The sequence below is a fragment of the Pan paniscus genome, chromosome 5 (assembly GCF_029289425.2).
Source record: "Pan paniscus chromosome 5, NHGRI_mPanPan1-v2.0_pri, whole genome shotgun sequence".
Taxonomy (NCBI): domain Eukaryota; kingdom Metazoa; phylum Chordata; class Mammalia; order Primates; family Hominidae; genus Pan; species Pan paniscus.
The window spans coordinates 171,815,680-171,833,633 of NC_073254.2; the positions used below are offsets into that span (position 1 = coordinate 171,815,680).

Genomic DNA, 17,954 nt, shown 5'->3' on the forward strand with positions numbered 1-17,954 from the left:
TGGGAGAGTCAGCGAATGGGTGATGAGTGAATGTGAAGGCCTAGGGCATTATTGTATGCTACTGTAAACTTTATAAGCACTGTGCACTTAGGATACACTAAATTTATTAAAAATTTTTCTTTCTTCAATCAATAATAAATTAACATTAGCTTACTGTATTTTTTTTTTTACTTTATAGACTTTAATTTTTTTTTAGAGATAGGGTCTTGCTCTCTTGGCCAGGCTGGAGTGCAGTGGCACAATCATAGTTCACTACAACATTGAACTCCTAGGCTTAAGCAATCCTCACACCTCAGGCTCCTGAGTAGCTGGTACTGCAGACGTACACTACTGCACCCAGCTAATTTTTAAATTTTTTGTAGCGACTGGGTTCTGCTATGTTGACCGGGCTGGTCTTGAACTCCTGACTCAAGCAGTCCTCCTGCCTCAGCCTCCCAGCATGCTGGGATTATAGGTGTGAGCTACTGCACTTGGCCTAAACTTTAATTTTTAAAATCTTCTTGACTGTTTTATAATAACACTTAGTTTGAAACACAAACACATTGTACAGCTGTACAAAAATGTTTTCTTTCTTTACATCCTTATTCTATAAGCTTTTTTCTGTTTAAGTTTTTAAAAATGTTTTAGTCTGAGTGCGGGGGCTCACGCCTGTAATCCTAGCACTTTGGGAGGCCGAGGCGGGCAGATCATGAGGTCAGGAGATCGAGACCATCCTGGCTAACACGGTGAAACCCTGTCTCTACTAAAAATACAAAAAAATTAGCCGGGCATGGTGGTGTGCACCTGTAGTCCCAGCTACTCGGGCGGCTGAGGCAGGAGAATGGCATGAACCCAGGAGGCAGAGCTTGCAGTGAGCTGAGTTTGCACCACTGCACTCCAGCCTGGGCGACAGAACGAGACTCTGTCTCAAAAAAAAAAAAAAAAAAAAAGTTTTAAACCTTTTTAAAAAATCAAAGTCACAGACACATGCATTAGCCTAGGCCTACCCAGGGTCAGGATCATCAATGTCACTGTCTTCCCCTTCCACATCTTGTCCCACTGTAAAGTCCTCAGGGGCAGTAACACCCCTGGAGCTGTCATCTCCTCTGATAATAATATGGGCTTCTGGAAGACCTCCAGAAGGACCTGCCTCCTGCCTAATGCTGTTTTACAGGTAATATTTTTTTATAGTAGAAGGAGTACACTAAAATAATGATAAAAACTGTAGTAAAGTAAATATATAAATTAGTCATATAGTCATTTATTATCATAATCATTATGTACTGTACATAATTGTATTGCCAGACTTTTATACAACTGGTGGCACAATAGGTTTGCTTACACCAGCATCACCACACACGTGAGTAATGTGTTGTGCTGTGACATTAGGACAGCTACAATGTCAGGAGGCAATAGGAATTTTTCAGCTCCATTATAACCTTACAAGACCACTGTCATATCTGCAGTACAAAACATCATTATGTGGTGCATGACTATATTTACTGAGCACCAAATATGTGCCCAGGCAGTGTGCTAGGGGCTGGAAGTGACCTCGAAGTCTAGTAAAAAAACCACAACAGTAAAACAATATGTGTAATTCAAAGTGACATATCCTGTAATAGCTGGTTGCCTACCTGCTCCCCAGAGAGAAATTAAACCTGCTTGCTTAACTTATTAATTTTATATTCATGTACTTGCAATATAAAAACATATTTTAAAACATATTAGGAGAATAGGATGTCTTCTGTAGTGATAGGCTATTTAATGTTCTCTTCACTGTGTTCTAAAAAAATCGTGATCGAGTGTAACAAAATGGGGAAGGGAGGGTTAGCGTAAACTCTCCTTTGATGTCTATGCTGTGGATCAGAAAACTCATGAATATGTTAACAACTGGATTTTCTCCTAATATGAAAACAACTCTTTGGCTTCTTTTGCAAATGTGAAAAGTTAACCATAAATATAAGACCTTTTCTTTCCACTAAAACTAGGGCACAATCATTGTTTTCCTCTTATTGGAGTCCAAATGGGTTTCCATAATCTTCAGATCTAGTAGTTGTATTTATCGATGACATAAATGGAAAGACTAAAAGATAAAGTTAAGAAAAATTCAGTGGTTTATGGCTTCAACTCTACTGATAATTTTGTATATAAAGGGATCCTAAATTAGACTGTACACACATTTGCCATTTGAGTTCCAAGCATTTTTAGCAATAGATCAAAAGATCTTAATGCCTGATAGTTGAAAGATTACTTCCAAATTTTTTTTATTTTTGTGAAAGCCAAAGTCCTTTTCTCAACATGACAGTCACAATTTTGTCAACAATCTACCAGTTATTTACAAAGGTTTAAAATCTGATAATAGATATTTACTTGGACTATACAATGTCTCAGTGGGAGCAATAGATGGTTTACAATGGGTCTGAAAATGTTGTGAAATAGTCAAAACTGGCATTGCAACAATTCATTTCCAAAAACACACTAGACTCGTGAGTTTTTGGTTTTTAAGTTTATATAGCTTGCTTCTGGTGTTAACGTTCTCCACACCTAAGGTGCCAACATGCATGGCTACTCTTTGTCCCCAGAGAAACATTGCTAATTTGTACCAAATTTCAATGATGTGTCAAGCAAACTGTCATTTTGGAATGATAGTAAGCATGCCTTCAACAACAGCTCTTTATTTCGTCCAAAACCTTTGGGCCACACAATTCTGACCTTTATCACACTCTCAGTACCTTTCATTCATTATTAGCTTGTGCTTCTGGGGCCCCGGGAATTGTCAACTACGGTCAAAATAATGGAGCAAAATAGCAAGAAGAACTTGCGTTTCCTACATCATTGCATTTAATCTTTGCAACAACTCTTTGAGGTGGAAATTGCCCCAATTTTATAGATTCAGCTTAAAGACCTTGATTTGTCCAAGATCACACAACCACTAGGAGGTATAATGTTCAAACAAAAATGTCTGAAAAGAGCTGGGTGTGGTGGATCATGCCTGTAATCCCAGCACGTTGGGAGGCTGAGGTGGGGGGATCACCTGAGGTCAGGAGTTTGAAACCAGCCTGGGCAACATGGCGAAACCCCGCCTCTACTAAAAATACAAAAATTAGCTGGGTGTGGTGGTGCATACATGTAATCCCAGCTACTTGGGAGACTGAGGCACGAGAATTGAATGAACCCTGTGAGGCAGAGGTTGCAGTGAGCTGAGATCGCACCACTGCACTCCAGCCCGGGCGGCAGAGTGAGACTCCATCTCAAAAAAAAAAAAAAAATCTGGAAAGATAGATTACTGGGCCTCAATCGTAGTAAAAAAGTGTCAGTTAAAACTGCATGGAGAGATACTATTTTGAAAAGCATCAAAAAGTTCGAAGATCCATCATATTTGTAAGGCTATGGGAGTTTAAATTGTACAGGCGTTATGAAGGCATTTGGTTACATCTACCAAAATTAACACTGCACATATTTATTCATGTGCAAATTGACTTATGTACAAATTTACTAATTGTAGCATTGTTGATAATTGTAAAATATTAGGAACACACCTAATTGCCATTGATGGGGAACTGGTAAAATAAACTAGAATTCCTCTGTGCACGGAATACTATGCAGTCATCAAAAATGACGAAGATGTGGCCGGGTGCGGTGGCTCACGCCTGTAATCCAGCACTTTGGGAGGCCGAGGTGGGCGGATCATGAGGTCAGGAGATCAAAATCATCCTGGCTAACACAGTGAAACCCCATCTCTACTAAAAATACCAAAAAAACAAAAAACAAAAAAAACAATTAGCCAGGCATGGTGGCGGGTGCCTGTAGTCCCAGCTACTCAGGAGGCTGAGGCAGGAGAATGGCGTGAACCCGGGAGGCGGAGCTTGCAGTGAGCCGAGATTGGGCCACTGCACTCCAGCCTGGGTGACAGAGTGAGACTCTGTCTCAAAAAAAAAAAAAAGAAAACAGAACAAAACAAAAAATGGGGAAGATGTTTATTTAGTGAAATAGAAAGATATCCAAGATATATTGCTAATAAAAACAAAACAAAAAAACATGGCACAAATAAGGTGCATGTTACTATCTGGGTCTTTTAAAAAGGGGTGTGGAAGAATGTGTGTGTGTGTTTTCTTCAATATGTGTAGAATATCTCTGGAAGGAAATTTAAAAACTGGTGACCTCAGCTGTCTCCAGAGAGGGAAAATTGGTGGGTTGCAGGCAGAGGTGAAAGATTTTCCCACTATGACTTTGAAAATATCTTTTCAAGTTTAAAGCACCAACTGCATTATATATCAAGAGTAAATAAAATACAATTTTAAAATGAAATGGCATCTGTAAAACACTTGATAGATGTTCAGTTAACAGCCATCAGGATTTATTAGTAATTGTGGTTTTTGCCATTAAAAGTAATTTTAAAAGTAATGGTTTTGCCATTAGTTTTAATGACAAAAACCACAATTAGTTTTGCACCAACCAAATACCTTACGCTTCTGGTGAGGGCTCAGAAGAGAGATAATAAGTAAAGAACACTAGAAAGGATGTTTAATATTATTTCCCTTTTTAAAACTGGTGGTTGTCAAAGCAGTCTGAATGAAAAGTCTCCAGAACTGGTGATCATGTTCACATAGCAGTAGTTTGGAGTCAACAGAAATCATCTTCACCATCAACCTAGCTCCGAAAGAGGCCGAGCCAATCTAGTTCCCTTGGCCAACCTCCTTCCTCCCAACCTATACGTTGGGGTGATCCACTACAAAGCTCTCAAGATCCACTACAAAGCTACTACAGTCATTGTGAGTGAGATCTGAAGGGAGCATAGGCTAGGACTCATGAGATTATAGTTCAGAGTTTCTACTGTAATTCCTTTCAGCAAAGTGAAGAGCATGTCACTGGGGTTACAAGTGTTACTGGCTACTTAGCTAGTGCTAGATTACCCAAAAAAGTAACCGGGTCTCATAGACAGAGGTGGGAAAGTCTGTTAAGCACGTAGTGAAGGATGAATCTGGGCTGATTGGAAAACATTTGTTTGAATGAATGTAGCATTTATTTCCAAGAATAAGCATGTCCAGACTGATTGAGCAAGAGTTATATTTAGTTCAGTCGTTCTGATGTCCATTTTGAGAAAGCTAAACCAGCATGCCAGAAGGGGTCAAAGATCACATTTTGCATGAAAGAAAAGCCAATGGAAATGGGACTGTTAGACTTAAACTTTTGGGTATTTTACACTAGGACTTAGAAAGGACTTTATTCCTTTTTATATTTTCTGTCTCTAGCATTGCAAGTAGCAACAGAGTGAATTTTTGGTATTTGGAATACTCTCTCCTCATTTTTCCTTTGGGAAAATCATTAGCCTATTTGATTTGACTGCTGTTGAATACGTTCCATGACATCCATAAGTCTACCTTCAGGCATTGCTTGTGCTTGTTTATTACATATGATTAATTGCTTACATAAGAACAATGATGATCCCTGCAGGGGGAGGAGGGATGTGAAGAACAACTTACTTAGGCATTCCAGGGGCTAACAAGGGATGGTTTGATACAGCTCATTCTTGTTTTGAATCTTCATGCCTCTTGAGAAAGAAAGGAGCAGAATATGCTTTGCATGGCGCTATGTCCTCCCAGGTCCTATGTTTTCTTTTTTGTATTTTATCAGTTCTCTACGTAAGGATTTTCTCAGTTTAATATAATTTCCATTTTTAAAATTCAAATACCTACATATGAGGTGGGAATGGAAATTAATCAGATGCATTCCTATAAACTGCAGACTGAAATTAAGACCTTGAGCAAACTGGCATTTTGATGACTTGAGGATTCAGCGGGTGGGACAGTTGTACATCTTGAACTCTGGGTACACTGCCGAAAGCGAGGCCTGAGAAGGCTGTGTTGAGGAAGGAGTGTCAGTGACTGAGCCTGTTGGAAAGGGAGGCTGAGAGAGATGAGGACACATATGTAAGGGAGAACACATTGGCTGGCCAGGTGTTTTTTTTTCTGCTGTGGGTTTTGATTAGAATTCTGGGTCTCATTAAGTGACCCATGTTGAATAGAGATTGGATAGGGCTGGCTTGGAAAGCCCTCAGTGAAGAGATGAGCTCGACAGCATGATAAGGAAGTAGATGCAAATTCAGGACAGGAAATGGAGAAGGGCAGGGTGAGAAAAGGGAACAAATTTACAATTTGTGCCATTAGCCATTTATTAGAATTTGGTATAAGAATTTGTGGAATTATTGTTTCCTTCTGGATTCATGGTACAAAAACCTACTGGCAAGTGTCACTAAAAGTGATGTCTTTATTCAATTATCAACCAAAAGTTTTACACTAAATTCTTTTGAGTCTTTGAATGTTTATGTTATTTCCAATAATCTTTCCAGTTCTTTTAAAAAGCTGATTTTTAGGAAGGCTAGCACTTTTTGATCACAGAATAGTTTCCCCAATGAGTATGATAGCTTCAATATCTTTCAAATTAGATTCTTTTGGAAATTGAACTGTGTCAAATCAAATAAAACAAGTAGGGTTTTTTGCTGTTATTGTTAAAAGCATTATATTTGCAAGTTTGTACAATTTAGCAGATACAGGAAAGGTCTAATTTTTTTCTTTAGCTAGAATGTTCAGTTCAAATTATACAGATATAAGCATGAGACCTAAATGAACTGTCTTCTGATGAGTAATGAATGGAAGGTAGATTACTCATTTCTTCATGTTCAAAAAGCAAATTATGTCTCTGAACACAGTTGTTTCAATGTTTTTAACTTATGTTCTCAAGCTCTTCCCATTTCTTTATCAGTGATTTGGGAATGTGAAGGCAGTCTTGTTGTAGTTTCCAAAGATTTAGGCATTTTTGAGACTCTAAGAATAGTTCATTGAGCCACCAATTAGTCCCTTAATTTTATTTAAGCTGAGCAAGGCCCACACTAAAAGTCAGAAGAATGCGGTATCTACCCAGAGAGCCTGAGGGTGGAATAGAAAGAAGGAGGCACTCCAAGTTTGGAGACACAGATTCTAGTCCAGTTCCTCAAGCTGCATGACCTTCAGCAAGTCTCCTGTGTTGTTCAGGGCCCCAGTTTCTTTATAAGAGCAATGAAGAGTTTGGACTCAACAACTTATAAAGAAACATTCATTCTAATTGTCTATTGTGTGAAAAGAATGTGAGTTGTTCTAGAAAATATGACTCTGCTCCCCAATTGTCCTCCAAGCTCTGGTTCTAAATTTCAGTTATTATAGTTACTTCTTTCGAGGTAAATCATTGAGGAAGTCAGTTAATGCAGAGATGATGTCTGGAAGGAGTTTACAAGTTCATTGTTCAAATAGTATTTGTTGGGGGCCAACTACAACTACACATCAGGGATTGTGCTCACATTGGACTAGTGTCTTTGGAAAACAGAGTCCTTGTGTGCCCTTTTTGAATTTACAGGCCAACTTGGGGAAGCAGAGAGACAAATAGGAAATCCAACAGCATGATAAGTAGTATAATGAGAATGTTTAGGGAGATACGAGCATTTATAGGAGTAGCACTCAATAGGAAATCAAGGAAGGCTTCCTGGTGGCTATGATGTCTCAAGGGAGACTTGAAGCATGAGTAGGAGTATGTCAGATGAAAAGGGATGGGAGGAAGATTTCAGGTAGGGTAATTTGCATACGTGAATATTTAGACCCAGAGAAAGTCCAGAGGGACTGAGGAACTTAAAAGAAATCCAGTATGGGAGGATCATAGTACCTGTTGGGGAGGGTGGGGACTCTTGATAAATGAGGATAGTAATTCAAGTTCTTTGGCTCTTGAGTTACTTTTGGACAAGTTGAGCTTCAAGTAGCTAGTACATAGGAGGAGCTTAATAAATATTTATTGAATGAATGAACATGTAAGTGAAAATGTCTAATAGGTACCTGGCAAAGTGGACTTCCTAGTCAGGAAAGAGAGGTTGGTTGGAGATTTCTATTTTGAAGTTTTCAATGTATATTTGAAAGTAAAAACACAAGGAGTGGTTGTGGTCATCCAGGAGAAGGTATGCAGAGGAGGGAAGAGGGTCTAGGGGCTGAATCCTGGGGTACCCACACCTGAGAGGAGGGAGAGGAAGAGGGGCTCTCAGAAGAGCCTGAGCAGGAAGGGCCATTGTAATAGGACTAAACACTAAGCCCCTGAAGTCAGCTCTCTGGGGGCAGAGGTTTTTGTTCTGTTTATTGTGGGATGCCTGCTGTTGACCAGATTATGCCCCCCTACCCACCCAAATTCACATATTGAAGCCCTAACACTCAATGTGACTGTATCTGGAGATAGGGTCTTTGGGAGGTAATTATGGTTAAATGATGTTTTAAGGCTGGGACCCTACACTGATAGGACTGTGGCCTTATAAAAAGAGCTCTCTCTTTTTCTGTCCTCCTCCTTCTACCTCCTCCAGGACCCACCCCAACCCCACACTGAGAAAATAAATCGCTGTTGTTTAAATCACCCAGTCTATGGTATTTTGTTACAGGAGCCTGAGCTGACCAAAACAGTTCTCCGCACTTAGAAATGGTCCTGGTAAATACAGCTAATCAATATTTTTTTGAGTGAATTGAATGAATGAGTCATTCACTGGTATGCTTATAAATGCATTACTCCCTCCACAGTGTGATTGTCATTGAGCAGGTTGGGAGAAGGGAGGAGCTCTCGCAAACATGGAAGTCCTGGGTGCTTAGGGAGAATGGGAGGGTGCCGTGGTCACAAAATCGGAAGAAAGAGCTGAAAGGCTGAAAGGCTGAAAATGCTAAACTGCTCAAATCTCCTCTGTCTTTTTTTTTAAAAAAATCATTTGGCTAGGCTGGCTCTGAAATTGGGGATGGTTCTTGGTTGATTATGTGGTGTGTGTGTGTGTGTGTGTGTGTGTGTGTGTGTGTGTAAAGGCCCTTCTTAACATTAGATAGGACTATCTGAATCTAAGTGAATTTAGGCACAATCTAGATATTGCTCTTCATAGAGAAATAATACTCTAAGCTGGCAATGAAATTCCTCAAGTAAACAACAGATAAAGGGAAGGAGAGGGACACAGTGTAACAATAATTGGAATAATTGGAATTCTTGTATCACTCATGGCACTTACAGTGAAAGTACTTTCTAAATTGTCTTCTATTACATGCAACATAGGTACATTATATAAAAAGATCCTAAAATATTGTTAAAAAGAAATTTTCCCAGAAAATGTAAGATAAAAGTTACTAAATTCTATTAAGCTTGCAAGTTAAATCCAAATCATTCATTGACTCATAATCAAGAACAGTCATGCTGCCTGACAACCGAAAAATTCAAACTGTCTTCATCAAGTCCTGGGTGGGAAGCCAGGAAATGGGATCTGAGATCACAGGCTTTGTGAGAGTCAGGGTCTTTGGCTTGATTCTTGGTCACAAATCATGCATTTTTTTCCTTGGAGAGATAGTGGGAAAGAAAAGGCTGTTTAAAAACATGTTAAAGAATACTGATTCCATTTGGCTTCTTGTTAATGTGTACCCTTGCAGACTTGGGTAAAACTTGATCACGTTAAAAGCCATTGTACTTAAAAAGATTCATGACTAGAGTGTTAGGACAATTCTGTGGCCTTGAGGGTCCCATTGCAGCAAGAGGAGTCTGACTGAGAAGAGGATAGCTCCGTCCTTTGATGCCTAGTAACCTGCATGCCCAGCACTTTGCTGGCTGGGCCACTGGTAGGAAATGCGGTACATGCACTTCAATCTGTAAGAGATCATGGTCCAAAGAGATCATAGATTTATTTTGCCACCTGGCCCAGATGGTGATAGAAATCAGGACAATAGTTGCCTAGAGGGGTTGGGAGTTTATTAGAATGGGACACAAAGGGAAATTTCTGGGGTGATGGAAATACTCTATACTTTCATTGGGATGATTGTTACATGGACATATCCATCTGTCAAATTCATCAAATGGTATGCTTTAGATACATGTATTTCATTGTATATAAATTTTGCCTCAAGAAACAAAAACTCAAGGTCAGGTGAAAAAAGTCCAGGAGCTAATCAAAAACCCTTAAAATAAGTGACCAAACTATTTGTGAAAATGAGCAGAAACTTAAAGGGAAATTCTTCGTTATTTTTCCACATTAGAGGAAAATTGATGGTATCAGATAAATGCTCAAAAATAAGCTTCCAAACAGAGCATTTATAATCAGTACAATAATAAGTTTTAACACAGACAAACCTTCATGTCTCAGAGTGAAGGAACCATTTCTAGTAGTATAAGCTATTACGGAGATAGTTCCACATTTATTTTCTTTCATGTTTCTTTTGGAGGAATAATGTTTTTGTACATGTAAAATGCTTTTAATGGAGCTAGAGAAGAAGCTATGTTTGGTCATAGTATTATCTGCTTACGAACTAAAAATTCAGAGCTCTCTTGTGAATCATGCTGCCAAGAATTGCAGACTTAAGCCTCGAGATTGTACGAATTTAAATTTTGACTTTATGGCCTCAGTTGGCATGAAGATACAAAGATAATCTTCTAGCAAAAACAGTTTTGAAAGACCAGGCGTGATGGCTCATGCCTATAATCCCAGCACTTTGGGAGGTTGAGGCGGGTGGATCACCTGTGGTCAGGAGTTCAGGACCAGCCTGGCCAACATGGTGAAATCCTGTCTCAACTAAACATACAAAAAAATTAGCTGGGTGTGGTGGCGGACACCTGTAATCCCAGCTACTTAGGGAGGCTGAGGCAGGAGAATCGCTTGAACCCAGGAGGCAGAGGCTGCAGTGAGCCGAGATCACACCAGTGTACTCCAGCCTGGGTGACAAAAGTGAAACTCTATCTCAAAAAAAAAAAAATGGTAGAATGTCACATGGAAAGTTAACTTTTAGAGATAGTAATCCAGACACCTATAATATTACATTGTCCTTTTAAGTATCTATATCAATAAATTAACCAACATTTGTTGACTTAACATGGCCAGGGACAGTGCTGGGTGCTTATAATTCCCAAGTAATTCTAGCCAGACCTTGTCCTCAAGGAGCTTATGAGCAGCATGAGGAGATAAAAAACAGATAAATAACTCTAATTCAGGAAGAATTTGATAAATGCATGATAACTACTACTAGAATTCAGAAGAGAGGAAATTTTCTTTGAATAGAGACTAAAGGAAGGAATAATGAATGTGGTAGCATTTGGGCTGGACCTATTACAAGAGGCATGCTTTCCCCTGACAAGCCAAGAAAGTGGTGATTTAAGGTAGAAGAAAAGAAAAGCCTTGAGTTCTTGGAGTATTAAAATTTTGCTTGGCTGAAGCATAGGTTACAGTCGGAGGAGATGGACTAGGAAGGATCGTTATGGGCAGAGAGGAAGCCCTGAATTCATGGGGGAAGCTATGATTTGGGTTAAAGACAGAGCTGGGTCATGTCAAGATGGATCCTGAAGCAGTAAAAAAAATCCAAGAAAGTAAACAGGTTGCAGGGTTTAGGATGAAGTCCGGGAGGAAAGGGCAGAGTGGTCCTTAGGAGGCCGTTAGGACAGGTAAGGTAATGGGTCTCAAAGGGAGTGGCAGAAATGCAATGGAAAAAGAGAGATTGTAAAGCTAGAAGGCTCAGGAATTGCCTCTTGATTAGGTGTGGAAGGCAAGGGAAAATCAGCCCTCGAAGAAGACAGTGAGATTTTAATCTGGGTGACTGGAGAGACAGTAATGCTGGGCACAGACACGGGGAAGTTGAGAGGAACACCATGTTTGAGAATGGTGACTCATATTTGAACAAGCCAGCAATGCCCAGCAGACTGCTGGAAAAGTGGGGCTGGAGACACATTCAACGGAGGAGTCAGATCAATCTTTACCCTTCTTCACCTGAGACAGCCAGTAAGTCACGGCTGGAACGTGTGTGTCCAGCAGGAGAGGGTAGGGAGGGAAGCCAAGAGAGCTGGGAGCCCAAGAGTGAAGTTTTTGCCAAAGGCACAAGAGGAAAGTCGGCGTAGCACAGTATACGTTCCCACCCATGCTCACCAAGCCCAGGGACAAGGCTCACCAAGATGAGTTTGGAAGAGAATGCTGGAGAGAAAGTGGTTAAGAAAACTGCCTTTACTGAACTTCTTGGGCTAACTTTGATTGTAAGTCTCTGAACAATCAAAGCCTGTGAGGAGACAGCCAACCTTCTTATTCTTCCTATGTCAATAGTGAACAATTGCAGATCCCCTTTCCTTTCCTTCTCCTTTCCCCTGTTCCTCTCTCCTCCCTCCCTGAATACTCTTGCTTTTTTCTGGGACTGGTCTAGAGCATGGGTGGCCATTGTTGACCTACAGGAGGCATCACTGTCACCAACAAAGGGTAACAGTCTTTCTTTTCAATATTTATTTATATCCAATATTTATTTTCAATACTGACTATGGAGAGAGCTCTCCTGTGCTCAAACACTGCAATGTTGGGGGTCTTTCAAAGCACAAAAACATATATTTGCATGATGGCATCATTAACATTTTTATGGCTTTCTATTTCTTTTTTGTACTGGTCTCAAGAGCCACTCATAAATCTCTCAGTAACTGCATAGTGTCCCAGGGCCAGAGACCGGCCACTCCTGGCATTGTGATTAGAGTCATTTAATATCCAAGGTGGTGACTAATGTCTGGCAACAAAGGCTCCATTGGGTGTCGTGTGTCCTGGGACCCTGAGCGTGGGCACTCTAGGAGCACCTCAGTATTGCGTGTTAGTACTATGGCCGAGAGAATAGTTGAGAAAGTGGTCAAGAGGTGGATCCATGTGAACGCCACTGGGAAATGAGAGACCTCTTTCCCGATCACGGTCAGTGCAACTCGAAAGCCTAAAATCAGTTTAAAACAAAGGTATCTACCTTTATCTTATGTTCATATCCTAGGCTTTTAATAATACGTATTTTTCACATGTTTACAGAAAGCAGTCAACTGAGCTATTCGTGGAAAGGTTTGTGGGTTTGGTTAACGAAGTGGAGGAGTATTACATTTCAGCTGGAAACACATCCCTAGAATGCCAAAACATTTATTCCAAAGTCTGGTTTCCTGGTGCAATCGGAGGCATGGCAATGCCTCTGTTCGGAGACTGGGGGCTAGGGCCAGTAAGGCATTTGATCCACATGTATCCCAGAAGGCTTTTATTGTTAAATTATATTCTTTCGGAAAAACCACCCATGTCCTATTTTGTAAACTTGATATCCATACACTTTTGACTGGCATTCTATTTTAGCCGTAAGACTATGATTCACAGCAAGCCTGTTTTTCCTCTTGCTTGGGGTGGCAGCAGAAAGCATAGGGTACTTTCCAGCCTCCAAGGGTAGGGGCAAAGGGGCTGGGGTTTCTCCTCCCCAGTACAGCTTTCTCTGGCTGTGCCACGCTGCTCCCTGTGAGCAGACAGCAAGTCTCCCCTCACTCCCCACTGCCATTCATCCAGCGCTGTGCAGTAGCCCAGCTGCGTGTCTGCCGGGAGGGGCTGCCAAGTGCCCTGCCTACTGGCTGCTTCCCGAATCCCTGCCATTCCACGCACAAACACATCCACACACGCTCTCTGCCTAGTTCACACACTGAGCCACTCGCACATGCGAGCACATTCCTTCCTTCCTTCTCACTCTCTCGGCCCTTGACTTCTACAAGCCCATGGAACATTTCTGGAAAGACGTTCTTGATCCAGCAGGGTAGGCTTGTTTTGATTTCTCTCTCTGTAGCTTTAGCATTTTGAGAAAGCAACTTACCTTTCTGGCTAGTGTCTGTATCCTAGCAGGGAGATGAGGATTGCTGTTCTCCATGGGGGTATGTGTGTGTCTCCTTTTTCTTTCAGGACTTGTAGGATTCTTTGTGCTATTTGCATATAATTTGGCAGGTTCAGATTTTTTAAGAGCCCTATGAAGTGCTTTTTGCATGTGTTTTAAAAAGGCATTTGAAAATTGAAAGTGTGATTTATGGAAATTAAATCATCTGTAAAAAATTGCTTTGGAAAGTAATGATTGCTGGCCATAAAGGGAAATATCTGCGATGCACCTAATGTGTTTTTAACCCTTTATTTGCTGACAATCTATAGTCATTAATGCTAAACTCGATTTTGGCTTCAGCTACATTTGCATATTGTCCAACAATGGTCTGTTTTTGTAAGAATTAGATAAAATGTATACTTGATATAAAATAGTCAAAAATGTAACTCTTAGTAACAGTAAGCTTGGCATTTAGATAGACCATGAACACTTTGTCAGATACTCTGTTGGGTGTTTGGGATAGCAATTAAAACAAAGTATTGATAGTTGTATCCGAGTCTATTAGGCTGCAGCAAAGGAAGTTTATTAAAAAGTATAAACTATCCAAGATTATAGACGCATGATATACTTCACCTATTTTTTGTCTCCTTAATATGTATATATATATATACACACACACACATATGTGTGTGTGTATGTGCGTGTGCATGCTTAACTTTTAATTCAGTTAAAAACTTTTTTCTATTTGTTTTTCATCTGGATATTTGATTCTGCATATCCTAGCCCAAGTGAACCGAGAAGATCGAGTTGTAGGACTAAAGGATAGACATGCAGAAATGCATTTAAAAAATCTGTTAGCTGGACCAGACCGACAATGTAACATAATTGCCAAAGCTTTGGTTCATGACCTGAGGTTGTGTTTGGTATGAAAAGGTCACATTTTATATTCAGTTTTCTGAAGTTTTGGTTGCATAACCAACCTGTGGAAGGCATGAACACCCATGTGCGCCCTAACCAAAGGTTTTTCTGAATCATCCTTCACATGAGAATTCCTAATGGGACCAAGTACAGTACTGTGGTCCAACATAAACACACAAGTCAGGCTGAGAGAATCTCAGAAGGTTGTGGAAGGGTCTACTTTGGGAGCATTTTGCAGAGGAAGAAACTGAGGTCCTGGCAGGTTGCATTCTCCTGATGGCAAAATGCAGCTCTTCCTATATGTATACCCTGAATCTCCGCCCCCTTCCCCTCAGATGCCCCCTGTCAGTTCCCCCAGCTGCTAAATATAGCTGTCTGTGGCTGGCTGCGTATGCAACCGCACACCCCATTCTATCTGCCCTATCTCGGTTACAGTGTAGTCCTCCCCAGGGTCATCCTATGTACACACTACGTATTTCTAGCCAACGAGGAGGGGGAATCAAACAGAAAGAGAGACAAACAGAGATATATCGGAGTCTGGCACGGGGCACATAAGGCAGCACATTAGAGAAAGCCGGCCCCTGGATTCGTCTTTCGCGTTTATTTTAAGCCCAGTCTTCCCTGGGCCACCTTTAGCAGATCCTCGTGCGCCCCCGCCCCCTGGCCGTGAAACTCAGCCTCTATCCAGCAGCGACGACAAGTAAAGTAAAGTTCAGGGAAGCTGCTCTTTGGGATCGCTCCAAATCGAGTTGTGCCTGGAGTGATGTTTAAGCCAATGTCAGGGCAAGGCAACAGTCCCTGGCCGTCCTCCAGCACCTTTGTAATGCATATGAGCTCGGGAGACCAGTACTTAAAGTTGGAGGCCCGGGAGCCCAGGAGCTGGCGGAGGGCGTTCGTCCTGGGACTGCACTTGCTCCAGTCGGGTCGCCCGGCTTCACCGGACCCGCAGGCTCCCGGGGCAGGGCCGGGGCCAGAGCTCGCGTGTCGGCGGGACATGCGCTGCGTCGCCTCTAACCTCGGGCTGTGCTCTTTTTCCAGGTGGCCCGCCGGCTTCTGAGCCTTCTGCCCTGCGGGGACACGGTCTGCACCCTGCCCGCGGCCACTGACCATGACCATGACCCTCCACACCAAAGCATCCGGGATGGCCCTACTGCATCAGATCCAAGGGAACGAGCTGGAGCCCCTGAACCGTCCGCAGCTCAAGATCCCCCTGGAGCGGCCCCTGGGCGAGGTGTACGTGAACAGCAGCAAGCCCGCCGTGTACAACTACCCCGAGGGCGCCGCCTACGAGTTCAACGCCGCGGCCGCGGCCAACGCGCAGGTCTACGGTCAGACCGGCCTCCCCTACGGCCCCGGGTCTGAGGCTGCGGCGTTCGGCTCCAACGGCCTCGGGGGTTTCCCCCCACTCAACAGCGTGTCTCCGAGCCCGCTGATGCTACTGCACCCGCCGCCGCAGCTGTCGCCTTTCCTGCAGCCCCACGGCCAGCAGGTGCCCTACTACCTGGAGAACGAGCCCAGCGGCTACACGGTGCGCGAGGCCGGCCCGCCGGCATTCTACAGGTACCCGCGCCCGCGCCGCCCGTCGGGGTGGCCGCCGCGCCCGGCAGGAGGGAGGGAGGGAGGGAGGGAGAAGGGGGAGCCGAGGGAGCTGCGGGAGCCGCGGGACGCGCGACCCGAGGGTGCGCGCAGGGAGCCCGGGGCGCGCGGCCCAGCCCGGGGGTTCTGCGTGCAGCCCGCGCTGCGTTCAGAGTCAAGTTCTCTCGCCGGGCAGCTGAAAAAAACGTGCTCTCCACCCACTTACCGTCCGTGCGAGAGGCAGACCCGAAAGCCCGGGCTTCCTAACAAAACGCACGTTGGAAAACCAGACAAAGCAGCAGTTATTTATGGGGGAAAACACCTCCAGGCAAATAAACACGGGGCGCTTTGAGTCACTTGGGAAGGTCTCGCTCTTGGCATTTAAAGTTGGGGGTGTTTGGAGTTAGCAGAGCTCAGCAGAGTTTTATTTATCCTTTTAATGTTTTTGTTGAATGTGCTCCCCAATTTTCCTTTCATCTAGACTATTTGATTGGAAATATGTCAGCTATGATGATGACTTTCTGGGAAGCGATTCCTGTCACCCGCTTTCCCCTCCTCCCCACCCCACGTCCTGGGGCTTTAGAGAGCGATTGGGAGTTGAATGGGTCTGATTTCGGAGTTAGCTGGCTGAGTCCGCGCTGGAGCGGATTGCTGGCATGTGACTTCTGACAGCCGGAAATTTGTAGGTGTCCCGCGAGTTTAAAACAAGCCATATGGAAGCACAAGTGCTTAAAAATAATCTCCTGCCAGCCCAGTGACGAGCCTGTCCCACCCGGGGAGAATGCCCCGGAGTGGCGTGCGGGTCAGCCAGGGTCTGCGCCTCGCAGCCACTGTGGAAGGAGCGCGGCCGGTCCAGGACACAGGAGACCACTTTGTGACTTCAATGGAGAAGGTTGTGTGTCCTCATTTTAATTTTTTTCCCGACAAAAATTGTTCTTTCTCCCTCTCCTCTCCCTCCCATTTTCTCTTGCCCAGTTTCTCCTTTTGTTTTTTGTTTTTTGTTTTCCTGATGGGCCTGCAGAGGGATTAGGTGGGCGCTTCTGGTGAACACCTTCCTAGGTGGCCACGGGACAGGTGTACCCCGGACTGGGTTTGGAAGCTTCAGGGCGCCACATGGCTGGGTCCTGAATTAGGCATTTCCCAACTGTACACTGGTATCCGGACTGGTGTCCCTATATCTTTCTGCCTTGTAAGCCGTGGACCAGTTTTTGTTCAGTATTCTGTTTCCAGGGATATTTACAGCAGAAGGAAGGGGACTAAAGTGCAGTTTGGCCCCAGAGGATACTGAAGGGCAGATTCTGGGGGTATTCAGCGTGCATCTTCAGCCGCCTTAGAGAAATTTAGAGCATCCCACAGCCACGCAGATCCAAGCTGTCTTTACTCAAAAGACAAACAATGAACAAAACTTTTAAAAGTTGGCATATTTCAAATTAATTTTACTTGTTTTAATTTAGGGTTAAAGCAGAGAAAAAGGATTTCTTCTGCCCACCTTTTTTTTTTAAATGGAAGAACAAAGTACAGCGATTAAGTCTAATTCCACACAACATTTAAAACTGCTTGATGTGAAGGAAGGCACTGGTATGATGTGAATTCCATAACCTTATGATGGACTCCAGAAACCATTTTCTTCCCTATTTAATTTTCAGTTCTTTTATTGCAAATTAATGCTGCTGAATTTCAATGGGCACTAATGAGACTGCTCCTTGGTAGATTATTTACTGCCTTGCTAATAATTACAAAGTGAACCTGGTCAAATACAGAGGGGATCGCATCTTATTCAAAATCGTTCATCATCCCAGTGATAAGTAGTATCACTGTAATATGCCCTATCTTACA

General features: G+C 42.8%; 1 protein-coding gene across 3 annotated transcripts in view; it reads left to right on the forward strand.

Moving 5' to 3' along the window:
• ESR1 (estrogen receptor 1) overlaps window positions 1-17,954 on the forward strand; it is a 416,254-nt gene that overhangs the window by 101,625 nt on the left and 296,675 nt on the right. For all 3 annotated transcript variants that reach the window (XM_063605040.1, XM_063605039.1, XM_063605041.1), the window contains one exon: window positions 15,582-16,103. In XM_063605040.1, coding sequence (XP_063461110.1) covers window positions 15,652-16,103 — 452 coding nt within the window. In that variant the 5' untranslated portion in view covers window positions 15,582-15,651. The remainder of the gene's footprint in view (window positions 1-15,581; window positions 16,104-17,954) is intronic.